General features: G+C 32.1%; 1 protein-coding gene across 6 annotated transcripts in view; it reads left to right on the top strand.

Moving 5' to 3' along the window:
* Window positions 1–25,874, top strand: part of LOC145248163 (E3 ubiquitin-protein ligase XIAP-like) — a 163,577-nt gene that overhangs the window by 102,577 nt on the left and 35,126 nt on the right. For 3 of the 6 annotated variants that reach the window (XM_080109998.1, XM_080110000.1, XM_080110002.1), the window contains one exon: window positions 1,647–3,364. In XM_080109998.1, the coding sequence (XP_079966124.1) occupies window positions 1,647–1,843 (197 nt within the window). In that variant the 3' untranslated portion in view covers window positions 1,844–3,364. Of the gene's footprint in view, window positions 1–1,646; window positions 3,365–8,800; window positions 8,971–25,874 lie in introns of those variants that run through there. The other 3 variants (XR_013863332.1, XM_080110001.1, XM_080109999.1) reach the window with 3 other exon arrangements.

Raw genomic sequence — 25,874 nt, forward strand, 5'->3', positions numbered from 1 at the left:
TATGAGAAATATGTTTATGAAATTATAGAAGGATGTTTTTTTTATTTTAAAAAGAAAATATTTTTATTTATTTGAATTCATCTCTATATAAATAAAATGAACTCATTTTTTCCCGTCGGATTTTGACCTTAATAGGATTAAAAATCAAGATATTTCATGCAAATATAATATGCACAAACGGCAGAACAATACCTGAGGTGTGTTATAGGCTTATTATTTCTCAAATTCCTCGATAATCTTAGATTTCTATACTTTTTCTGCTGAGAAGTCACGGCCAAAATCGGTTAAGATCAATGGAAGTGGTAAAATATTTTCTCTCTAATAAATTCCTCCTCCCCCTGCCACCACTTAACACCGTTTGGGGATCGTTCACAAGGAACAGTTGAGAAGAGAACACCGGTTTGGCTTCGTAGTTCTTTCATGTGAAGTTATTTAAAATCACTAAACTAAGCTGCAGTGCTCTGTGGCATAGTGGTTAGCGTGCTGGACAATTCACATTATATTTTCACGTTCGCGCCGACCTACCGTAGTCGTTTTTTTTTTTTTTTTTTTTCCTAAACAACTGGAACGGACTTTTCTTGGTGGCCGAACTATTAACGTTGCAGATGTTTTTTTTTTTTTGTTTTTTTTTCACACTTTATTTTCCTACTTTTACTCATGACTCCGGGTTTGATCCTTCCTACTTACCTACCATAACATTTTTTAAAACTCCTCCCCCGTCCCGGAAACAAACACTCGGGCAACGCCGGGTACCCCCGCTAGTATATAATAAATATGTTTATGAAAGTATAGACGGCTGTTTTTTTATTTTAAAAAGAAAAGATTTTTTTATTTGAATTCATATATAATAAATATGTTTATGAAAGTATAAAAATAAAATTATGGAAATTTTATAAGAAATATGTTTATGAAATTATAAAAGTATGTCTTTTTTTTTAAATTTTAAAAATAAAATTTTTTTTTATTTGAATTCATATAATAAATATATGTTTATGAAAGTATAAAAAATAAAATCATTGAAATCCAAATAACAGAATTTCAAACATCATAAAAAAACATACCCAATACAAAATGTTCGTAAAATAGTTTAAAAAGATTTAAAAAAATGTTTTCAATAATTCTTAAAAAAAAAAATAATTTCAATAATTCTTAATCAAAATATGACCGGAAAAGAAACTTTTCAACAATTATTAAATAATAAAAAATTATAGGAAAAACATTTTAAAAAAAAAAAAAAAAAAAAAAAAAAAGTACATGCAGAGAAAAAAAATGAAGAAACTGATTTGCCTTGCCACTGCCACCGATAGCAGCCATGCCAGAAGTTAGGAAATACATTATCTGACTATAACCACTAATTGTTTTTCCTGTTTCTTCTCTTGTGGGCCTTTTAGGGTGGTGTGCCAAAGACAATTGCAGGAGGAATGAAAGAGAAAAGAAGAAAGTGAAAACAAGCAGAGACGGTTATAAAGCAGCAACACTCAAGATGAGAAAAAAACTGCCCTAAACATATAAATGGTTCCAGTTATGTTTTGTTCTGTAATGAAATACCTCCCTCCCTTTTTTTGTAGGGTCTGCTCTTAGATTGATGTTGTGTTAGTTTTTACTTATTATTATTATTATTTTTTTTTTTTTGTATTGAATTCCAGGCCCTGAGGAGTTGAAGCAAATAATTCTTGAGCAAGAAGACGAACGGTTGTGCAAAATTTGTTTCGAAAGAAAACAGAAGGTAATCTTTCAGCCTTGCAATCACATGGTGTGTTGCGCCGAGTGTGGGGAGCAGCAGCGTCTCTGTCCAATTTGCCGGAGACGGATCGACAAAGTCAACGTGATCTTCTTTTCTTAAAGATTATAACATCTCAACTTTCTCATACAGGTTTTTTTTTTCTTTGTAAAAATGAGTTGAAAGAGAATGTGAATTGCAATTAATGTTTGCATTTCTGTTTGTATATAAAAATGAATAAATTCTAGACGCTTTTATAAATGTCTAGAATTTATATTGTTGTAAAATATTCTTGAGTACTTATGACAAGGATACTTTTATAATTTTGAATTTTGTTGCTAGTTTTATTGTTACATAAGATTCAATGGGACTTGAACACATTTTAGGAAAAAAGGCATAACATGTTAAGGCTCCCCTCTGATTTTCTGTCAGGATTAACCTGGGGTGGGGGGAGACAGCTTCATGGAAGGTTCAAGAAGTTCTGTCTTAATAATTGCTTGACCGCAAAAATTAACAGGCAAATAATAAAAACACATCAGTCGGCTAGAACATGTTAAACTTTTGAATAAATGGATGATGATGATGATGATGATGAGGAGGAGGAGGAGGAGGAGTGAATTTCCTTTGTTTTTCAACCAAGAAAATCCACCCCTTCACTGTTGAGGTCTCTAGATGCCAGAAAGCTTTATACTCTAATAGTTTCTTTCCCCAGCCGGCTAAACTTGGAATTCCCTTTCTGTTTCCTGCTTCCCTGACTGCACTGACCTACTGAAGTTCAAATGTAATGTGTCTTATTCAGTGTGAAAAAAGAGTAAAAGAAAAAAACAAATTGAGAATCAATTTCAATATTGAAGGTGAAATCTAAGTTTGATGCCAGGCAATAATTCCCACAAAATGAACTCAAAGAAACATGAAGAGTTTAAGACATGGAATGAAATTTCAGACAAAATGAAATCTTCAGTATATGGAATAATGGATAATAATGGCAACAATATAGTGAAAAATAGAGATTCAAACAGGTGGAGATATTTTGATTGATTTAGATGGCCTTCATTATGTGATAGGGAAAGCGAAGCGGATAATCTCTGCGTTACATCTTTCCGCCTTCCTCCCTTCTTATTCTTGCTTTATCTACAACTCCACCCACTTCCATTCATATTACTCCTTCTCTTCTTGCCTCATGGTAGCTTCTTTCAGCCTTGACAGACTATGGATATCCACTGTAAGGATGCCTGTGCGTGGAATTTTTGTGGCAACAGTTGCACAATCTCCAACCACACCACCCCTGAGTTGATATTGTTGAATACCAGTGGCAAGTGGAGATTCAGGACAACTGGAAACAAATGCCGAGTTAAGCAGAGAGCACATACAGAGCCTAGAATTCCCAAATGGTCACCCATCTGGTTCTAACAAAAATTACAAAAAATGATCCAGTAGAAGATGTGCTAGATCTAGTTTTTACAAAAAAAAAGTCATACAAACTACCAGTCCGACATTTTGTATTTTGAGATAGGGGATTTTAATTGAAAGCACAGAAAGCAAAGGAGATAAGTCAGTTTGTCATACTTAATTTGTTACAAAGAATTGTTCCACATTACAACATGGAATAAGAATCAATAATTCAATAAATTTTATTTTTACTTGTAATTATTTTTCTACTGTATCATTTTTTATAATTCTTGTAATCTATATATATAATTCTTGTAATATATATATATAATTCTTGTAATCTATATATATATAATTCTTGTAATCTATATATATATAATTCTTGTAATCTATATATATATAATTCTTGTAGTCTATATATAATTCTTATAATCTATATATATATAATTCTTGTAATCTATATATATATATATATATAATTCTTGTAATCTATATATATATAATTCTTGTAATCTATATATATATATAATTCTTGTAATCTATATATATATATATATATATATATATATATATATATATATATATATATAATTCTTGTAATCTATATATATATATAATTCTTGTAATCTATATATATATATAATTCTTGTAATCTATATATATATATAATTCTTGTAATCTATATATATAATTCTTGTAATCTATATATATATAATTTTTGTAATCTATATATAATTCTTGTAATCTATATATATAATTCTTGTAATCTATATATATAATTCTTGTAATCTATATATATAATTCTTGTAATATATATATATATATATATATATATATATATATATATATATATATATATATAATTCTTGTAATCTATATATCTATAATTCTTGTAATCTATATATATCTATAAAAGTTAGAATGTGTGTGAGGACATTTCTCAATCTATATACTTAACCAATTTGTGATCTACAGGCTTGAAATTGGGTATATAGGGTATTCAGATATATGGAAAATGTTTTAATCGATTTTCATCCAGAAAAAAGGGCTGCTACGGGGTCAAAATTGAAAAATTGGTACATGGGGTGGGGGTCATCGAATTTTTATCTGTTTTTCAACTGTTTTAGTGCGTGAATCGTTTCATGCGTGAATCGTTCAAATGATTGTTTCCTTATAATTTGGTTTGAAAGCACTTTTTAAAGACTATGTCAAGCTGACCTAATGGTTATCGTACTTGACTTACTGTCATTAGGTTTTGCTTTTGATCTCAGCTCAAGTATTTTTTTTTTTTACTTACAAGAAGTGAACTGTTTATAAAAAAAAAACATAATACCCACAAGCACGAGTCTTGGTTTCTTTCCGTTTCTTTTTCATTTTTTTTTTTTTTTTTTTTAAGAAATTAAATGTTGCATTTAATACCTACTGTATGTCTGTTCATAATAAATAAAAAATTCCACATTAATTAAAATATGATTATTTTATGACTGGGCAACGGCAATCAGCTTGTTTATACTAATTTTGTCGTGACGCATAAGTACATGACAGTGTTTTTTGACCTGAAATGTATTTGTTTCATATCCCAATATTTTACAGAAGCACCATTTATTGTAGTATCTTCATCTTAAATGCTTTCATTCCCATCATTTCAGCAGATATCTTCATCCTTTCTAGTATGCACAATGCATTTGGTAGTTTTTATGTCATACTGCACATTAATCAGACGAGTATCCTCACCTTTTTTTTTTTCCAACATTCCAGCAGATATCTTTCATCTTCATCTGATCTATGTATTGTGTCCAGCGATATTAGACATCTTTATTTATTTTGATCCTATCATTTCAACTGATGTGATCTTTTTCTTCCTTGGTCTGTTTCATTCATTGGTCCTTTCAATTTCAATCCACACATCATCACTGCTAGTATCCTCATTATTGTAGGTTTTATCCCAATATTCCAGACATTCCTCCGTTGCATCTAATAATTTTTAGGCGTTAATAGTCTGTGCGTTGGTCAGGACAATCACAATTCGTTCTTTGCTTGTTTGTTAAGGAAGTCGACCTTCTGAATAGTTACGGATTATTTAGATTCTTCTGTTCTTATTTCAAGTTTTATTTTCGCACTATTTCAGTCAATATATAACTGCTAACCTTCAGGTGTATCTTGTTGAACTTGGGGATTTTTCTGTTGAACTCTGGAATTTGCACAGAATTTCAAACAGAATCCTTTATTTAATCCATGGGAGTAGCATGCTCTTGTTAGATCAGCCATGACTGGGTAGAAATCTTAAGTTATTCGCAATTGTATTTGAAGTATTGCCTAAACTGAAGATTGAACCTTCAACCTCCAGGTGAGTGTAACTTACAACTGAATAAATCTCACAGAGATTGTGGCTCAGGGTTATCTAGTCTGCATGAATTCTTTGTTGATCGCAGCTATTCATTAATTTGCAAGATTGCATGTTTTTACCCCCATACACTGAGAACTGCAAGACTCGGTAATTACATACAAAGTCGGGGAAGGTTTGGTTTAAAATACATAAAAAGAATGTCTCAAAAGCAATATTGCCACTTCCACTCCATTGATTTGTGGTTTTGCACTGGACATATCGTTGTTTGTCATACAAAGAGTCAAAGATAACCAGAAGCTAACAGATCCTGATATCGACTCTTCCTGGATTGATACCAAAGCTCTAATAACAAGGTTGCGACCCTGATATCTCTTGGTGCCAAATTTGCCTTCCATGTGTTGCTTTGTCAGGAATGAAGTTCCAGAGAGCACAGCTCTGACACTAGAGTGTTGCACCACTCCAACCGCAGTAAGTACTTTGGTGGTGGTGAGGGAAATCACAATTCTTACCTTTTTGTTGCGTTATCTTAATTAGCTTTTCAGTGTCTTGCATTGTGACAAGTGTTTGTTTACTTGAGTGTGTGTTCAATCCAAACTCACTGCACCTAGACAGTAAAACATATTTCCTTTTTATAAATGGTAAGTGCGAATGTAGACCCTACAATATTATTCGTATGCATAAAATAAAAGTAAAATTATTAAAAACAAAACTATATTCTTTTGCTAATATCAATCAAAGTAGTATATGTTCTCTATCTCATTAGTGTTATATGATACCGGAAGCTTTCATGTAATTATCTCCCTTGACAAAATTCAAAACACTGACAAAGAAAGTGCTGCTTGTATTATAAATAGATTATTTTGATTTATCAGACTACTATTGTCATGTTGCCTGTTGTATTCACAAAGTTTCAGCCAATTTTTTTCAGGTGAATTTTTTTGAACTTATAAATCTCTGTCAACTTGACAAGCTGTATGGAATTTGAAACCGAACTCTTTATTTAATTTATGGAGATAATTTATGCTAACCTTCGTTATAATCGCCTGTAGTAAAGATTGAACCTTCAACCTTCAGAAAAACTTAGAATTAATTGTTAAACAACACTTGTAACCATTTGGCTGTTTTTGTGGAAAATTTCATTATGAGTTTTTGAAGACTTAAACTCAATCTTGTCGCAATGCGTATTATTATAATTTTTGTTGTTGTTCTTGTCCGGAATTCTCTCTATATTAAAAAACAAAAATAAAAATAAAGTCTGTATGATGTATGTACTGATGACAAAACATAAATATTGTATTCCAAAAATCACATAACTTAATCAAGTAATTTTATTTTATTTTATTTAATCAAATTTTATGAGTATCCAAGAAGTGTCTGTCTTGCCTGCCATTTTAAAAAAATGTCAAACAAAGGGAGGTAATTTAATAATTCATACTTGGTAAATGTGACCACCGGAATACCCTGGTAAAATCACTATTAATAAAATCGTCTGTGTCCACCAAACTTAAAGACCGGACCAGAAACTCAAAAATGAAGTGAAACGAAAATTGTTTTGTTATTATTTTAGTAAGAACGAATTACTAATTCCTTATCTTTCTTAGTAAAATGAAATAAAATTGTTAATTGTTTTATTTTTTTTCCATGTGTACTTGAATAAAATTCACTGAAAAATGAAACGAAATAAAAAAAAGAAGTAACACGACACTAAAACAGTAGATAAAAAATAACATATAGCACATTAAATTTAAATTGATGTGAAATATTTATATGTAGGATGGAGCATGCTGCACTTATTGTTAATACTTTTATAAAAAGAAAAATTATTTCATTTTACTAAGAAAGATAAAGAAATAGTAATTCGTTCTTATTAAAATGATAACAAAATAATTTTCGTTTGAGTTTCTGGCCCGGTCTTTAAGTTTGGTGAACACGGACAATTTTTTTTTAGCAGTGATTTGGCCAGGGTGTTCTGGTAGTCAAATTTACCTCATACTTACTAGATGTATGAATTCCCATTAATAGCTTAAAAATTATTTTCTTTATATAAATAGAAGTACTTAATCAAGTTACATCATTTTTGGAATATGATATTTTTGTTTCATCACATGTATGTACATCATACAGATTCTTCTTAAGCTTTAGTTTTTAATATAGAGAAAATTCCAGGCAAAAAACATTTTTTTTTTTACTCTTACTCATATTGCAAATTTTTTTTCATGTTTTCATTTAAATATTTATTTTCAATGCTTCATCCTCATTGAGAAAGTTTACTTTTTCTGAATATTTATTAAGTCTTTCTCATTGATGTGTGTCCATAGTTATGCTCTCTCTTTTTCTCGACATCTTTGTGTCTCTGCTGTCACAACACCAGTATGAGACAAGTCAGCTGAAAATAAAAAGCCCACAAAATAAAACTTATTTACTTATATGGTTTATTATTAAAAAAAAAATTGAATACTTATCTTCATTTGAACAAAAAAAACACATTAAAATTTTTTAAAAAAATGTTTATTTGCTATGGGTTGTTTGTTATTAAAAAATATTTATTCATGAAACTTACCTTACAATGAGTGTTTTTTCTATCTTTGATTTAAATTTTAATTTTCTTTAAGTTTCATAAAAATTATCTAATAATTATTCATTATATTTTCTTTATAACAACAAAAAAAAATTTTCATTTTTTGAAATTAACTTTTCATTGAATTATCTTTGTAAATAACAGAAATAAAATATTTTTCATTGAACAAAAAATTGTCCAGCCAAAAAAAAAAAAAAAATCACAAATCTTTGGTTCAGCACCTTCTAGCATTTTATATAAACTGTCCAAAAAATTCTGGCAAAAGCATGGTCCTTATTCTGCAGTACCAGATAATCTAAAATGGTTGGCGTAAAAAATGCATCCAGAAATTTATCCTTTTTTTGTTTAGAAGATAAAAAGTTTGTAAATTAAACTCTGTTTGAATGGTTATGGGTTTCCAATATTTTGTTAATTTTTCATTAAACTTAATTTATTACTTGTATGATTTTTTTGTATGCTAAAGCACACACAAAAAAAAAACATGTTGTGCATTTCTTTGGGGCTTTTTGGTTGACTTTTTAGGAAGGAGAAGAGGAGTTACATTTTTGTCTATTAAAATGTTTAAACCCAAATTTACTCTCCTTTTTTTTTTTTTTTTTCCTTGTATCGGTGCAGCAGATTGTGAGGCATGCTACCTCCCAGCTTAAGATGAAATGAGTTTTCAAATAATTTATTTACAAAGGTTTTTGTTTTGGCATCAAATTTATGTAATGATATTAATGATATATGTATACAGTTTTATTTGCAAGAAAGATTTTCTTTTAAGAAATGTATGGTTGCTGATAGATCGAGTTTGATGATTTAAAACCCTAAAACTACCGTGAAAACAGTTGATCATAAATAACCAACCTTGGAGCATATACAAGATGTATTTTATAATATATATTGCTTCCTGCGGAACAGTGCACAAATGACACTACAGAATGGTTCAAAGCGGTAAGTGAAGTGCACGTCCCCACACAAAAGTTCTATAGCAAACCCCACTCTCCCCAATGGTTCACTTCTACCTGCACAGCTTCCATTCCATTGCTCAGAGGCAGCATGCATACCACAGATTTATATAAAAGGCAAACGCGGCACATTTTTGCATGTCCAACAAAGGCTTTTTTTGCCAGGTTTCTTGGGGGGGGGGTTACTATCGCTTAGAACTTCTTATATACCGTGTAGATCATAATGTGTACGAATTGCGAACGCACATCACGGCTAGATTTATTTACATGGACTTTTACAAAATTATTGCTATTTTGGCTTCTCACGTGTTGGTTGGGCTTTTTTGCATAAAAGCGAAACTGATGTGGAACTAAGAAGCAGTCCTCAGCCTATGGGAGCGACCAGGAAGCAATGAATGTTTGGTCAATGTTGGTGAAAACTGTCATATCAGACGATTGCTTTCATTCGGACACTCCCCTAATAAAGGGGGAGCTGGTTTTCCCCAACATGTTAAGGAAACAAAACCAGACAAAGTTAGGTAAAAAACAAACCCAAAAGAACTATCCCTCAGTTAAAATTAGGATCGGAATTTAATTTCCTTTTTCCTAAATTAAATTTGAAGTGCACCTGGCATTTATAAACGTTAAATTGAAATTCGTTTCAGTTAATTTCCTTCTTAAATAAGAGAAGAATCCAGGTTATCCTCGATGGTTGTACCTCAAAGCAACATGATATAAATGCAGGTGTGCCTCAGGGGTTGATCCTTGGACCTTTATTATTCCTAATATTCATAAATGACCTCTCTGATAAAATTGTTTTCAAGATGGGCATATTTGCTGATGACATCACACACTATAACAGACACAAGGGGAAAATGACTGAACACATATCCAAAGCAATGACGGAAATACTAGAGGAAGACCTCCAGTCTAAGGGAATGGGTTCATAAATGGCGGTAACATTCAATGCTGCCAAGACTAAGATTTTTTTTTTTTTTACACAGTGGTCACCACTTATCAAGACCCGGAAGCCACTCAGGGATAAGAGTTATTGCAAGTACATAACGTTAGTGTGGAGATTTGATGAAGTGTTTACTTAAGGGGGCGGTTCATTAAGAATTTGTTAACGTTGGACTTGAAGACATCCAGGTTGTAGTCAGGTGGGAAGCAGGCAGACGGAACAGAGTTCCACAGGCATGCAGTTCTAAGAATAATTACAAGAAACCTCAACTACTGGTAGCCACGGCTAATGATACATTACCTGAAATACTTTGTGTGACTCCTTGGCTTAACATTAACAGGGAACATGAATTGGAGCAGATACATTGAGAGCATTGCCAAGGCTGCTGCAAAGCATGCTAGAAAGTTATTTATGCCTGAGAGTATCCTGTACCTCTATAAGGCCACCATTCGCCGATGTACGGAGTATTGTTGCCATATTTGGGCTGGTGCATCCGTTACTAGTCTGTCCCTCTTAGACAGGGTTCAAAAGAGAGTCGCCAACCTAATAGGTCCCACGCTATCAGCTAGGCTTCAACATGTGTCCCATCGACGAAATGTTGCAACCTTCTGTTTTATTTGTGTGATGATAAAACTCCTCAAATACACTTGTGATGTTTAGCTGTATAAGGGTGTTAACTTTGGTCAAAATCAGACTGTTTTTCTTTAATCCGATTTTTCCGATTATCAATTTTCGGTACTGATCAGAGACATTCTGATACAAAGCCTGTCTAAGAATACTTTCAGGCACATAAAGTACATTTGTTTGAAATTTCAAAAAAATTATTCCAGCCATAGGGAACAAACTCAGACAGACACACATGCAAAGTGTTTTTTTTTTAATCTATAAGTAGATATATAAATATATATATAAATAGATATATAAAGCTATGAAAGTATATTGTAATTTCATAACTTACTACCTACAAGATGTCTTAAATAAGTTTCCAGATTTTTTCATATGGTCACTTTTATCGATGATACACACATGAAACTCTAGTCTCCTTCAAAGTAATCTTCTCCAGCTGCAATGCACTTGTACCATTCCAGCAACTTCTGGAAGGCCCAATTGAAGTCCTCCTGTGTGAGTGTGTCAGTGACCTTCATAACAGCCTTTTTTCATCTCCTCAGTTGTCTTATAATGACAGCCTCTAAGGTTTTCCTTAAGTTTAGAGAATAACCAAAAATCACAGGGAGCAAGATTTGGACTTTTGGGAGGGTGAGGAACTGTCTTGATGCCCATCTTGGTCATGACGTCTTTCTTTCTGGTCTTCTCTGAACACCCTTGGGACAAACTTCACGCAAATCTTCCGCATTTTCAGTTTCTCACGAATAATTATGTGTACAGTTCGTACACTGACATCAAACTGTGCACATATTTTGTCTATAGACACACGACGGTCTTTATCCATGAAATTCTTTATTTGGCCAATCAACTCTAGTGTTCTGAATTCTTTACTCTTTCCACACCTTTCATTATCCCTCACATCCCTCTGCCTTCCCTTGAATCTCTGATGCCACTCAAATACTGATGCTCGATTCATGCAAGATGGTCCAAAAGCAGTCTGAAGTATTCCATATGTTTCTGCAGCATTTTTTCCAAGTTTAAAACAGAATTTTATTGCATATGGTTCTTCTAAAATGTCCTCGCATCCAGATTGCATTTTTGAAATTCACCATCTGTGACAATAGGCTTTAATAGTGTGTATTCACTAATTGTGACAATCGGCCTTTAGTAGGATGTATTCCAATTCCTGCTGTAGCTGTTCATTTGAACCGGAAAACATAAAAATTTGGTCAGTCATCTCATAAGATGTATAGCAATAACATACTGAACTTTCAAGAGTCTACGACAATTTTATACGCTTGTACAAAAAAAGTCTGGAAACTTATTGAAGGCACCTCGTAGCTCTACTCAAGTATTGAAAATACTAAAAATCGGCACATAAAATATATCTCTTTATAACATTTTATGTGAATACATGAACCAATATATATATATATATATATATATATATATATATATATAAAAAGATAGTACAAATGAAAAATGAAGTCACAAATACTATATATTGGTACATATAGAATGGTTCATTCATTTAATAAGGGTATACAAACATTTAATTGGGGGACAGAGGGGACTCTTTATACCAAGGCATTTCGAAGCCTAATGCTTCTCATCAGAAGAGTAGAGAATATTTGCATTCCCATTATGTAACCTAGCATCTTCTCTACTCTTCTTCAAAATAAAGAGCGCCCTCTATTCCCCAACTAAATGTTTGTATTCCCTTATTGAATAAATGAACCATTCTATATTTACCAATATATAGTTTTTGTGACATGATTTTCCATTCTTATTGTTTTATTATATAAGCTTCAATGAAACTTGTTGAGCTTTATATTATCCCGATAAGACCCTTCTTATAGAATTGAACTTACTCTATTCTTCTAACTCACTAAGCTCTCTCTCTCTCTCTCTCTCTCTTTATATATTTATATATATATATGTGTGTGTGTGTGTGTGTGTGTATGTATATAGGTGTATTTTATTGTTGTTTTTTTTATTAGCAACTAGCGGGGGTACCCGGCGTTGCCCGAGTGTTTGTTTCCGGGACGGGGGGGGGGGAGTTTTAAAAAATGTTATGGTAGGTAAGTAGGAAGGATCAATCCCGGAGTCATGAGTAAAAGTAGGAAAATAAAGTGTGAAAAAAAAAACAAAAAAAAAAACATCTGCAACGTTAACAGTTCGGCCACCAGGAAAAGTCCATTCCAGTTGTTTAGGAAAAAAAAACAAAAAAAAAAAAACGACTACGGTAGGTCGGCGCGAACGTGAAAATATAATGTGAATTGTCCAGCACGCTAACCACTACGCCACAGAGCACTGCAGCTTAGTTTAGTGATTTTAAATAACTTCACATGAAAGAACTACGAAGCCAAACCGGTGTTCTCTTCTCAACTGTTCCTTGTGAACGATCCCCAAACGGTGTTAAGTGGTGGCAGGGGGAGGAGGAATTTATTAGAGAGAAAATATTTTACCACTTCCATTGATCTTAACCGATTTTGGCCGTGACTTCTCAGCAGAAAAAGTATAGAAATCTAAGATTATCGAGGAATTTGAGAAATAATAAGCCTATAACACACCTCAGATATTGTTCTGCCGTTTGTGCATATTATATTTGCATGAAATATCTTGATTTTTAATCCTATTAAGGTCAAAATCAGACGCGAAAAAATGAGTTCATTTTATTTATATAGAGATATGATACATTGGGAGATGATGGTGGTTAATGACATGTCCTGAAAACCTAAGTATGCCAAGTTCGAATCCAATTCATTCCACAGAAATACATTCATCAAATACACAATTGACTTTGTGTGTAACTTCCTGGAAAGGAGGTAAATAAAAAAACATACCCATATGTGTTTGTGATAGTAATACCATTAATTTAGTCCATGAGGCTGGAAATAAACAAAGAAAATCACAAAAAGAAAAAATAACTCCTACAGGATCCGTGTATATTTATGTGTATTTGTTAAGTACAGGAATTTTTTAGTATACAGAGAATCACCAAAAACTTAACGCCAAGGAACTATTGACAGCTTTGCATTTACTGACCTGCAATTTTCACAAATTTACTTGGATGTGTCCGGAATAACCAATTGGCCAATTACAATGCGATGCGAGGACCATTTGGGCCGATATCAATGGTAGAAACAAATATCCACTGAGAAAGCGATATCAAATGCTCTGTTGGACTTAAGCCGAAAAAAATGTAAGCAGACATTTTTTTTATATATCTATGAATTGGAAGTAAATTAAATTAAAAATTAAAGTAAATTATTCAGAAAGCCAAAAAACAAAACAAAACAAAAAGAGATGAAAGAAGACAATGTTACTAATTTATAGTTGTTGGAGAGAAAGGAAATATTTCCTGGCCTGTAACAGATTCCTCCCTCAACAATTAAACAGTAACATAAAAAAAATTATTAAAAAAAAAAAAATTTCCTTACAACTTTTCTTCCATTTTTTTCTTTTTCTGTTTTTTTTACAAAAAAAAAAAAAAAAAAATGCAAAAAAACTTTCTTAAAATTTAAAAGCTGGTAGCTGGACATCAAGGGCCGCAAAAGCTGGTGACTGGATGTGCAGGAATGAGCTGGAACTGCAGGAAGGGTAGCTGGAAGCTGCCGGAGTGAGCTTGATGCTGCAGAAATCAGTGGCTGTAGGAGGAAAGTTTCAGAAGGCATGCGGTAGCAGAAAGTAAAGTGTGTATCACATGCAGGTAGTTTGTGGTAGTTAACCCTGAAAAGGGCTGTTTGAATTTTTCATGCAGAGTGCGCTTTTTTTTATTTACAAAACTTTTTAATAAACAATATTATAATCACGTTTGACACACCGGTTCCTGTCAGATCACCAAAGTTAAGCAACAATGAGCCTAACCAGTATCGGATGGGTGACCATTTGGGACTTCAGGGTGCTGTATGTGCTCTCCGCTTATCTCAGCATTGTCTCCTGTCGTCCTGGATTTCTCCTTGCCACTGAACTCAAACAGTGCCAATTCAGAAGAGGTGTGCTTGGAAATTGCGCAACCCTTGCAACATAATTACACGTGAAGCTGTCCCTACAGAGGGTATCCTTTGTCTTTTGAGACTGAACAGAGCATCGATCGATAGATTATGTTTGGCAAACATTTTAATTTTTAAATAAGGAAAAAAAACGAGTCTTATTACATTTTGGTAGACATTTTCATTTTTAAATGAGAAAAAAAAAACCCTGTTGTTTTCCTTAATAGATCGATATAGGGAAAATTATATTTTAAGAAAAATCCTTTTAGACCAAGGTAATTTTTGTGCATACTAAAATTATGTCTTAAATACTTAGTTTTATTTACAAAACATTTTTCTGTGTTGTATTTCTGTGTCTGGATTTGTACGGAGATTAAAATTGCCTCAGTCTAGAAGGATTTCTCTGTCAATAACCAAGGAGAGGAAAGATGAAGTGTAATATAACAACAGATACCACACTTTACTCCTAGCCAAAAGGTCTAGGACAGTGTTGGAAAAATATTTTTTGCGCATGCTTTTCAATACAATTCAATATTTATTCGATTATATTTTAAACATTAACTGTAGCAACTATAAATGATATTTTGTAAATATTAAATGTTGATTTAAGCATCTTATGATTAATTTAAATAACAAAAGATTCAAAATTCGAAGAAATCAAAATTGTATAAGGTATTAAAAAAAAATCTAATCTGAAAATTATTTTTAAATACTGAAACAAATGGATAGAACCATTTTCAAAGATGTTGTGTGTCTGGATTTCAAAAGGCACCGGATCCATAATTGAATGGATGAAACAGCATTGCCTACTTGCAAGTGAAATGAATTTTGAGTGATGTAATGTCCATATGAATTGGACAAATTCTTTTTTTTTTTCACTTTAAAATTAAAATGCCTACCAAAAAAATAATATAATTATTAAAATGTAAAATAATTATTCCTCGTTTTTTTATTAAAAGTTTTATTTAAAAAAAAAACAAAAAGAAAAAATGCATCTTACATTAAAAAATAAATCTTACTGTCAGAAAACCGAACAACTTGATCTAAATTTCAGTTCTGAATTTTTGAGATGAGGGCTGATTGTTTATATTACTTGTTTTAATCGCACTATTGTTCTCATCTTTTCTTATTTGTGCAACATTTTGGTTGGTTTGGCCTTCGACCGTCATCAGACATATTGGATGTTGTCTTGGAAAAGAAAAGAGAAAAGTTACTGGTTCTGTAGAAATTTTCGTATTCTTGGAGTTGGTCTTTGTTTTATGGCTGTGGTTTCATATGTATGAAAAAATTGGTTGACAGGCAATTCTTATAAAAATCGACAAGGGATTATCTCCCTTCCAAGACCGAAATTTTAAGAGTGTACAATTTGTTATCGATATTTGTTTACAGAATGCCGTGTACAAAAATCAAGGTAAAACCAGTGTTGACCGAAAACTGTCCCTCTTGTCTCCCTTGTCGGCTGGAGTCATTTTATATATCCTACTTGAAATGGATGGCTCTCGTTTTGGAGAGGTTGCATGCTTTGACAAGCTTCTGGGATTGACCCTTACTCCTGATCTGAAATGGAACACATACATCAAATCTGTTGCCAAGGTCGCTAGAAAAATGGTGGGATCCTTCTACCGCTCTAGTAGATATCTCACTACTGATACAATTCTCTATCTATATAAAAGCCAAGTACGTCCAAGGATGGAGTACTGTTGTCACATCTGGGCAGGAGCTGCTAAAACAGCTTATCCTGCCTTGACAGAGTACAAAATAGACTTCGTGGCTTAGTGGGGGATGCCATTTTCTCTACCCTGCAACCTCTCTCCCACAGAAGAGATGCTGCGAGCCTGTCTTTGTTTTATCGTTATTTCCATGGGAAATGCTCGTCTGAACTTCAATCTATGATCCCCCCTCACCAATCTTTCACGAAAAACACCCGTCTAGCTGAAACCACTGTCAATAATTTTCCCCACTCTTTATCTGTGCCTAAATCAAAACGTAGATTCCATGAACAAAGCTTCTTTCTTAGAACTGCATGCCTGTGGAACTCTGTTCCGTTTGCCTGTTTCCCACCTGATACTTAGATGTTTCAAGTCCAACATAAACAAATTTCCTGATAAATAAGTAATAAGTAAAATAAAGTAAGGAAATAAGTAATCCAATTTATCAAATCTCCATTACTAACAATTACTACGATATTATCCCATTGATTACTGTACATGCAATAACCCTTATCCTCGAGTGGCCTCCGTGCCTTGATAAGTGGTGACTCCTCTGTAAAAAAAAACAAAAAAACTTGGTTCCAAAGTTCTGATTTTTCATTCTATATTTTACAATGGATGAACATTGTGTCAAAGCTTTTCAGAACATAAGCATAATATACGAGAGAAATTAGGGCAGGGTGGCACCTACTTTAGTCGGCTGAAGGGCATCCAATCATAATTTTACACCAAAGGTTTATGACTTTGTTTTTATGAGTTACTGCATGCAATATTGACTCCATATAAAACATGACAGATGAAGAACATTTCACGTTTGAAATAACTTTTATACATAATAAAATATCGAGGTGAGTCACGGGAAACGGATGTTTTTAGGACGCTCCTTGAGAAAGGGATAGGGAGTGAGGAAGGTAGTTTTTAAACCTGCTTAAGATGCCGTTTAGTTTGTTGTTATTTGTTTATTTTTTAAATTAATTTTTTTTTTTTTTGTAGTTATTGATTTTGAAGTGCTTTTCTTTTCAGTTCATTGCCCTCATGCTACTGTAGAGTCGTGAACACTGTTTTTGTTGAAATATTCGCAGAGTTTTGTTTTCCTTAAAAAAACATTCGTTTCCCGTGACTCAGCTTGCATTAACTTGAATGCGAGTGTTCAATTTGAGTGGTTTGTGTCAAAAGTTCGCTTTTATACATAGGAAGTAATATATTTGAAAGGAAAAAATGGCGGAAATTGGAGGACAATTAATAAGTGCACTTATTAATTGTAGGAGATAGTTTGCTTTCTGTTTTTTTTTTGTGCAATGGTAACCGTTGTTACCAGAAAAGTGGTTGTTGGCTCTTAGTGTAACGTGGTCGTTACACTCGAATCGTGTTTGTTACAGTTCAAATCTCTCTCGGACCCCCACACCATTTGGTTCCATCAAAAAGGAACAAACAAACAACAAAAATAAATCCGACTCGGATATTTTTTTCTGTTTTCGCAAAATGCATTTATTACCGCCACTTTCCAAACAATGCTTGCTTCTTATTTTTTTGTTAACTATTCATTTCGTATACTATGAGATTAACGTGTCTCGACACCAGCTTAAAAGTCTCTTGCCACCACCACCACCACCACCACCACAGAGCCACATGTCCATCTCACTCAGAACGCGTTTTTCTTTTTCTGCTCAACTATCTGATGTCTTTTTTCCTTTTTCTTGTCATGCAAAGCTGTGCACTCTTACTAATTTGCATAGTGCTTATACACCTGCTGCTGCTAATACCTTCGCTAGCCATCTATTCTTTGGCTGCTGCTGATATTTTCAAATGCACTCATACGCATTCCGTTACATTAGTCTCGAAGGCGGATTTTACTTCTCACTTGACAGCTATCTGCTGTATGCTTTCTTTTATATGTTTTTTTGTTTTTTCTTTTCTTTTATTTTTCTTGTTCACAAAATGTTCAGCTTTTTATATTCACTTGCTGGATTGAAAATACATTGCCTGTCCATATTTTATTTTGGGTGCGCAATTCTACAACAAAGACCGCACATTTGTACAAGGCATAATAAAAGCTTTTATGTAAAGACGAAAATTTCACCTTTTTATAAAAGTTTGTTTAAAAGTAGAACATTTTCTGAAATTTTTTTTTTTTTTTTAAGGAGGTGATACAAAATAACAAAAAAATGAAAAAACTTTAATAAATACAAAATAAAATTATTTTAATTACCAAAATTATCATCTCATATTTAAAAAAAAAAACAAAAACAAAAAAAAACATGATTGGAGGGTGTAAATATGTTTTTTAATTTTTTATTCTTTACTGAAACCAGAAAAATTTACATGACAAAATATCTTGCCCATAAGGCGTAAAAATAACAACCACAGAGAATTCAATAGAAATGGTTAAGATGAAAAATTTTTTTGCATTCTTTTGTAGAACCGGGGAAAAAATGGAGTAAGAAAATCTTGTTTGCATAAATAGTATAAATATATCCATAAGAAATTTACAAGGAATTTTGATGATGAAAAAAACATTTATATAAAACGTTGATATGACTTTCAACAAATAAAAAAACAAAACAAAAAAATAGGTAACTTTATTTCACCTGTTTTTATTGACTTCCTCTGCAGGAGGTTAGACACAAGGTCAAGTGAGGTTTTGAAAGGTCAGCACACCAGGAGAAGTGGACTCTGGCCTAAAAGAAAATGCTTGAGCAGCCTTGTCGGTATTTCTCTGTAGTGCGCTTCAGACGATTAGTAATTAACTAAACCCTTCTCAAAGATAAAAGATAAAGCCTGAGAGTTTGTATTATTTGGATTATTCAGACTACTGTTCTCATCTTGAATGGTAACCACAACCTTTTGGCTGATGTAACCTCTGACTTTTATGCGTATTTTGTCGAACTTGGGAATCTGTCTGTTAAACTCGGGAAATCTGCATGGAATTTCAAATGGGACCCTATTAGTGCAGATTAGTTCAACAGAAAGATTCTCGAGTTCGGCAAGATACAGTTGAGGAAGGCTGGAGGTTACCTCAGCCGAAACATTATGCAAATAACACTTGAGATGAGAACAGTAGTCCGAATAATCCAAATAATTTCAATTATCAATCTTTTGAAAAAATTCAGAAACAAAGCCTGTGAGGGTGGACTTCCATATCTCAACCTGAGAGCAACAAAGTCACTGTCCGATTGATTGCCAAGGACGTATCATCGATTGATACAAACAACAAGTTGTCTATTTTTATGTATTTTTATATATTTTTTAAATGTTTTTCTCAGATTGTTTTTTTTTTTATTAGTATTTGTTTCTTCATTGAGATCTCAATTTTTATTAAAAGAAAAAAAAAATGAAGGCAGACGATACACAAGTAAAAGATTTGCCTGGCATATCAGTAAAACATGTTTTCCGATGAATAGAAATTACAGTTTATTTATTACTAGCAGGCTTACCCGGCGTTGCTCGGGGCCCATACAAAATTAAAAAAAAAAAAAAAAATAGAAGAGGTTAAAAATTGTGTGTAGCATCTTTATATTAAATCTTCTATATCGTTTTCAATCTGTCTTTCTTTCTTTTCCTCTTCCATGTTTTCTCATATCCGTCTCCCCCCCCCCATCCGACACTTTTTCACTTCCTTTCTCTTGTTTTAATGTATTGAAAATAACAATAATGTAAGTCATTCACCTCTCTTTCGAAAATGGCTTAAAAAAATCGCCCCAACCCACCCTGACAAAACCTAGCCCATTTGACCCCCAAATAATGAATAATTAGTTTTAACTTTTAGATATTGATCATTCAGAACAATGCCAATCAAGAATATACCAACCTTGTGGGTGTTTGTTTTGTAGTTTTACACTTATAGCTAGGCAGGCATACACACACACACACACAACTACTCTTTAAATAATAGATGAAAAATCACCTTTTGCTGTTAAAGGTATGTCGTTATGATTTGAAGATTTGCAAAGATATGTAAAAAGCCATGGATTACCTGTTTTAGGATTGAGTTATGATTTAAATAAATTTTATAATATTGTAAAGCTATACTTATGAATTGTAAAGCTATACTTTACAATTAGCTAATCAAGTACATAGCATTTATCAAGCTTCCAGGCCTTGATAAGTGGTGACCACCGTGTAAAAAAAAAAAAAAAAGAATAATTGCTTTATTTTTATTTATTTATTATTTAGATATTATTCAGCCATGGCAATGTCGATCAAGAAAATACCAAGTTTGTGGTTGTTTGCTTTGTAGTTTTTTACTGTTAGCTGGACACACACACACACACACAAGCGCCCTTTATATCATCAATAAATTCTTAACTTTGACATTGGTTGATAAAGCAGCAGCAGTTACAGCTGCCGTTTTCAAACAATCGTACACATTTAAACTTTTAGCATTCTTTATGACATCACCCTGCTTTGGGGGCAATTGCTGTTCATCCTTTATGACATCATTCATTTTCAAGTAAGTATAGATATTTTTCTTCTTTGATAAAAATGATGAAATGTGCACAGTGATAAGCAAACAAGATCAAAAAGTTTTAGTGATATACTAAACCTGCCGAGTCTAAATGGTTTGTTTAATGTGTGTGTGTGTGTGTGTGTGTCTATATATATATATATATACGCACACTAAACAAACCAACTAGACTTGGCAGGTTTAGTACACACACACACACACACACACAAACTAAATAAACCACCTAGACTCAGCAAGTTTAGTGTATACATATATATATATATATATATATATATATATATATATATATATATATGCAAGTCTGACTGAAAATTACAGATCTTTCTCTTTTCATATTATAAAAATAAAATAAAAATCTAAAATAAATAAAATTTAATAAAAACAAAAATACTCAAATAAACAAATTAACAACAGAGTTAATTACACCACTTCCTTTTTTTTCTTCTCCCACAAAAAAAACTACCGAGTTAATAAAAAACACACACAAAAAAAAGAAACAAGAACAACAGCATAGAGAAAAGAAAACGTACCAACTACTGCAGACGATCACGATTTTCGAGATGGCCAATAAAAGAACTGCTGCAGTTATACTCCATGATTGGAGAGCTGGAAACTTGCTCACCAAGTCGAGACAGTAATTAAAACAATTATGAAACAAGAAAATTTCGTAGATTTTAGTCAAAGTTGTAGTCATAACAACTTGCCTATATATATATATATATATATATATATATATATATATATATATATATAGTAATTTATAAAATATATATGGCGATTAAGCTACACTGAATATTCTGCGTTTCATCCACTTATAGGATTCGTCAGGCTTATGCGCGAATTCTGTGGTTGCTTCTTGTTTTTATATATGTTGAGGATTTGTGGTTAGCCAATCAGCTTTCTAGTATCCACCGCGCCCCTTCCTATCAGCCAATGGGCATGCATTTTATCGAACAAAGGATCTGTTTTAGAGCTAGGTTAGTGGTTTAAGGTAGATCTTTTCCCTCCTTTTTTTTTTTTATATATATATAAATATACCTATGTGTACACACATACATGCACATATATATACATATATATATATATACATATATGTGTGATCGTTTATGTATATTCATGTTTGTTTAATTTATTTATTTGTTTGTTTTCTATTGTTATTGTTAGTTTTAAAGCTATTTTGTATCGCTATCCTAGAGTAAGTTTTATTTTGTGAACACAGTTGTTTGCTATTTCTCGTCTACAGTTTAATAGATTATATATATATATATATATATATATATATATACACACACACATATATATACACACACATATACATACACACACACACACACACACACACACACACATATATATATATACACACACACATATTATATATATATATATATATATATATATATATATATATATAACATGCATTCACACATAGATACATATACCGTACTTTGGGGTAATTGCGCCAAATACGGGGGTAATTACAACAACTAAAAAAAAGTGCTCTTTATATGCGTGATTGCCAAAAGAGCAATTTTAGCTAGTTGGCGCAATTACCTCAAAGTACGATATATAAATATGCACTCACGTGCATACATATATCTAAACACACACACACACACCTACATGTATACACGCATACACATACATACATATACACACACATACATATATATAAACACATACATATATAAATACACGCACTCATATACATATATATAAACACACACACATACGTATATATATATATATATCACTGTACACATAGAAGACCCATGAACTTTCATCATTTACATTTTGTTTCAATGTATGACGTCATTCTTTCGTTATTTCATCATTTATGATGACAAAAAGTATTTCTTTTTAATTTGATGACATCACAAGACGATGACAACATCGATTTATGGCATCATAAAGGATCATCCTAATCTTTTCTATCCCATCCTTAATGGATATCAATACGAAACGATGACTTCATCCATTTACATCGTCATCACCCTTTACCTCTGTTTTAGTGGATGACGTCACTCCTTTGTATGACGTCATCCATTGCACAAAGGAAAAAAAAAAAAACAAGGAAGTAAACAGAGTTTCAGTTAGTGCACTAGACTTTCTGGGTTTTGAGGATTCGTTTAGTACACTTACCGTCCACACAGACGACCCGTGACCTAAAGTGTCACGGGTCGTCTATGTTTTAATGGATGACGTTATCCTTTTGTTATTTCATTATTTATGATGTCATAAAGGATCACTTTCGGATGTCTTTTGACTGTTTAAGTGGATGATGTCATTGCTTTGCGATATCATAAAGGATTTCCTCTTTCTTCTCCTTGCAACCTCTTTCTCACAGAGGAGACATTGCGAATCTATATCTGCTTTATTGCTATTTTTATGACGTGAGTTCGACTGAGCTTCAATCTATGGTTCCCTCTTCCGCTTCTAAAACATTTACAACAAACAAACACTCGCCTGGCCACAACCATTACCAACAATTTTCCCTACTCTAAATCGATGCCTAAAACAAAATGCAGATTCCATGAACAAGAACTGCAGAACTGTATACCGCGGAGCTGCTTCCCAACTGACTACAACATGGTCATTTTCAAGTCTAATGTAAACAAGTTCTTGTTGAACCGTCCTCTTAAATAATCAAATTCTACCCAAGCACTAACAATCATTATGGTGGTGTTTCATTGATCACCTGACATTTATTGATCCTTATCCTTGAGTGGCCTTCAGGCCTTGATAAGCAGTGACTCCCTTGTAATAAAAAAAAAAAAATCGTAATTTTCAGTTATTGCTGTTCTTAATCTGATCGGTCAACTAGCTTTAAAAATTTATTACTCTATTAGCAAAAAAAAAAAAAAAAAAAATTGGTTAATGGATTTAGTTTTTGAAATTTTCTTTGATAATAAAAGATTTTAATTTTATTGCAATTCCTATTCGTCTGTTCCAAGGATACTTGAATCGAATAAAATGTTGATAACAAAAAATAAAGAACTTTCTTCTAAAACAAATATTTTCACATTCCTTTTTGCTACTTGTGTTTGTATGCAGATGTTGCTTTCTCCTCTCTCTCTCTCTCTCAACAGGCTGAAGAGAGTCCAGTAAAGGAAACCAATTATAGGTCCCCTTTGTTTCGATTTGAAACCGACGGTACCGATGTTGTTCTGATTTTGTGTAATATATATATATATATATATATATATATATATATATATATATAATGAATAAAATAAGTTCAACTAAAAAAAAAAAGCAATATTTTTCGAAAGTGCTCAATACTTAAATAAAGCTTTTCTAAGAAACTTATATAAACGTAAGAAAAATCCCTACGGCGATCAATTTACATTTTGATGACTTTAATTGTCTTGTCAACTGTTGTTGAGTCCTTGACGAGACAATTAAAATCATCAAACCGTAGATTAATCGGCGTAGAGATTTTAGTGATGTTTTTATAACTTTCATTATAAAAGCTCTATATATGAATTGAGCACTTTTGAAAAGATATTGTTTTTTTTAGTTGAATGCATTTGAATTTATTTAATTATACATATATCATTTCATAATTTCCTTTATTTATACAAACATGTGAACAAATAAAATAAAATTTATAGAATTATATAGCTCTATTTTATAAACACTCATATATATGTCAGCTAATGCAAGTCTACGATATGTTGTTCTAAGTGGGCCTAGAAATTTAATTTGTTTTCTAATAAAATATTGAAACAAACTGAAACCTTCCTTAGTCTATAGATATACACACACATGTATCTGTGTGTGTGTATATATATATATATATATATATATATATATATATATATATATATATATATATATTTTGTGTACAGAAAGTTGTTAGTTGAGACAGGTCATTGGAAAGTGTTTCCTTTTCAGATTAAATATGTTTTTAACTCATTTCAAAGTGTTTTTTAACATATTTTATTAACTGTTTGCTCATATTATAAGCTCTATTTCCTATTTGGTTTTATCGAGCTTTTATATCTGGCTGAGATAATTTTATAAATATTAATTCTTTAATATTTATAATTTACTTTACTTTTACCATCTTGGATCATTTTGGTAAATTCAATTGTAATTTTGATTTTATTATAGTAAAAAAATAATTATATATATATATATATATATATGTGTGTGTGTGTGTGTTTGGTATGCATTTTTTTATGGATCATACACTGAAACCATGTAACAAACAAAATACAGAAAACAACAAAAAAATGTAGTTGCTTTTCATGTATACCTGCTGTTGTTCAAGATAGACCTTTGACATTGACTGCACATGTATCCTGACATGATAAACCTGCTGGAAAATTATTTCTGTTCTCGTAGACCAGGCGACAGGTTGAAAAACCTCATATTACGATCAAGTCTCTTCTAAGGAAAGACACTAACCTCTTGAGACTGAAGTTTTTGGCTGCAATGAGTGATCGAGTTTCACCTTCATCGGATGGATGATTCAAGAGAAACCCCTTCTTTCGTTTTTCGTATTTTGTTCAAGATGATGGTTGCATGTAATTATGAAATTTTCAAATGTTTGGTTGAGCAAGGTTTTTCATTTGATATATATGATGCAAGAAATAGTTGATGTTTTTTTTTTTCTCCCAGCGATTTTGGCTATGACTGTAATCATTATTATGGGTTCAGTACATTTCAACAAGAATTCAAAATTATAAAAACTATATTTATACTTTCTAGTCATACGTCCAATGAAAGCCTAGCACGTTCGAACATATGAAAGATTCATGCAACATACACGCTGATCCTTATCTGCTATCTTCAACCAAATTTGTGCATATATACAAGAGTGATTCCAGAATAAGTTGGATTTTTTCAGTAAAACAAATCATATTTTATAGAAAAGTATATGAAAGCTGTCACGGTGCAAAAAATGGAAATTTGCCAGTGGTGAGAAGGATGTATAGGTAGAAGAGTTGTGTTAAAATAGTACTCAGGAGTTATATGCTCCTGATACAGCAAGTACCGTTGAATTATCTGCCCCTTAAGATTATATAAAAACAGGTGGAAGCAGCCATTTGTTTTTTGAGTGAAACTCAGGAATGAACTGTAGAAAAAGTCTTCTATACTTTACAAAGGGAAGAAGAAAAAAAGTGATTTTTTTAATATATCTAATTATTTTTTCAATAGTAAATCTTG

The sequence above is a fragment of the Euprymna scolopes genome, chromosome 26 (genome assembly GCF_053919585.1).
Source record: "Euprymna scolopes isolate OS-2025 chromosome 26, ASM5391958v1, whole genome shotgun sequence".
In the NCBI taxonomy this organism is placed as follows: Eukaryota; Metazoa; Mollusca; class Cephalopoda; order Sepiida; family Sepiolidae; genus Euprymna; species Euprymna scolopes.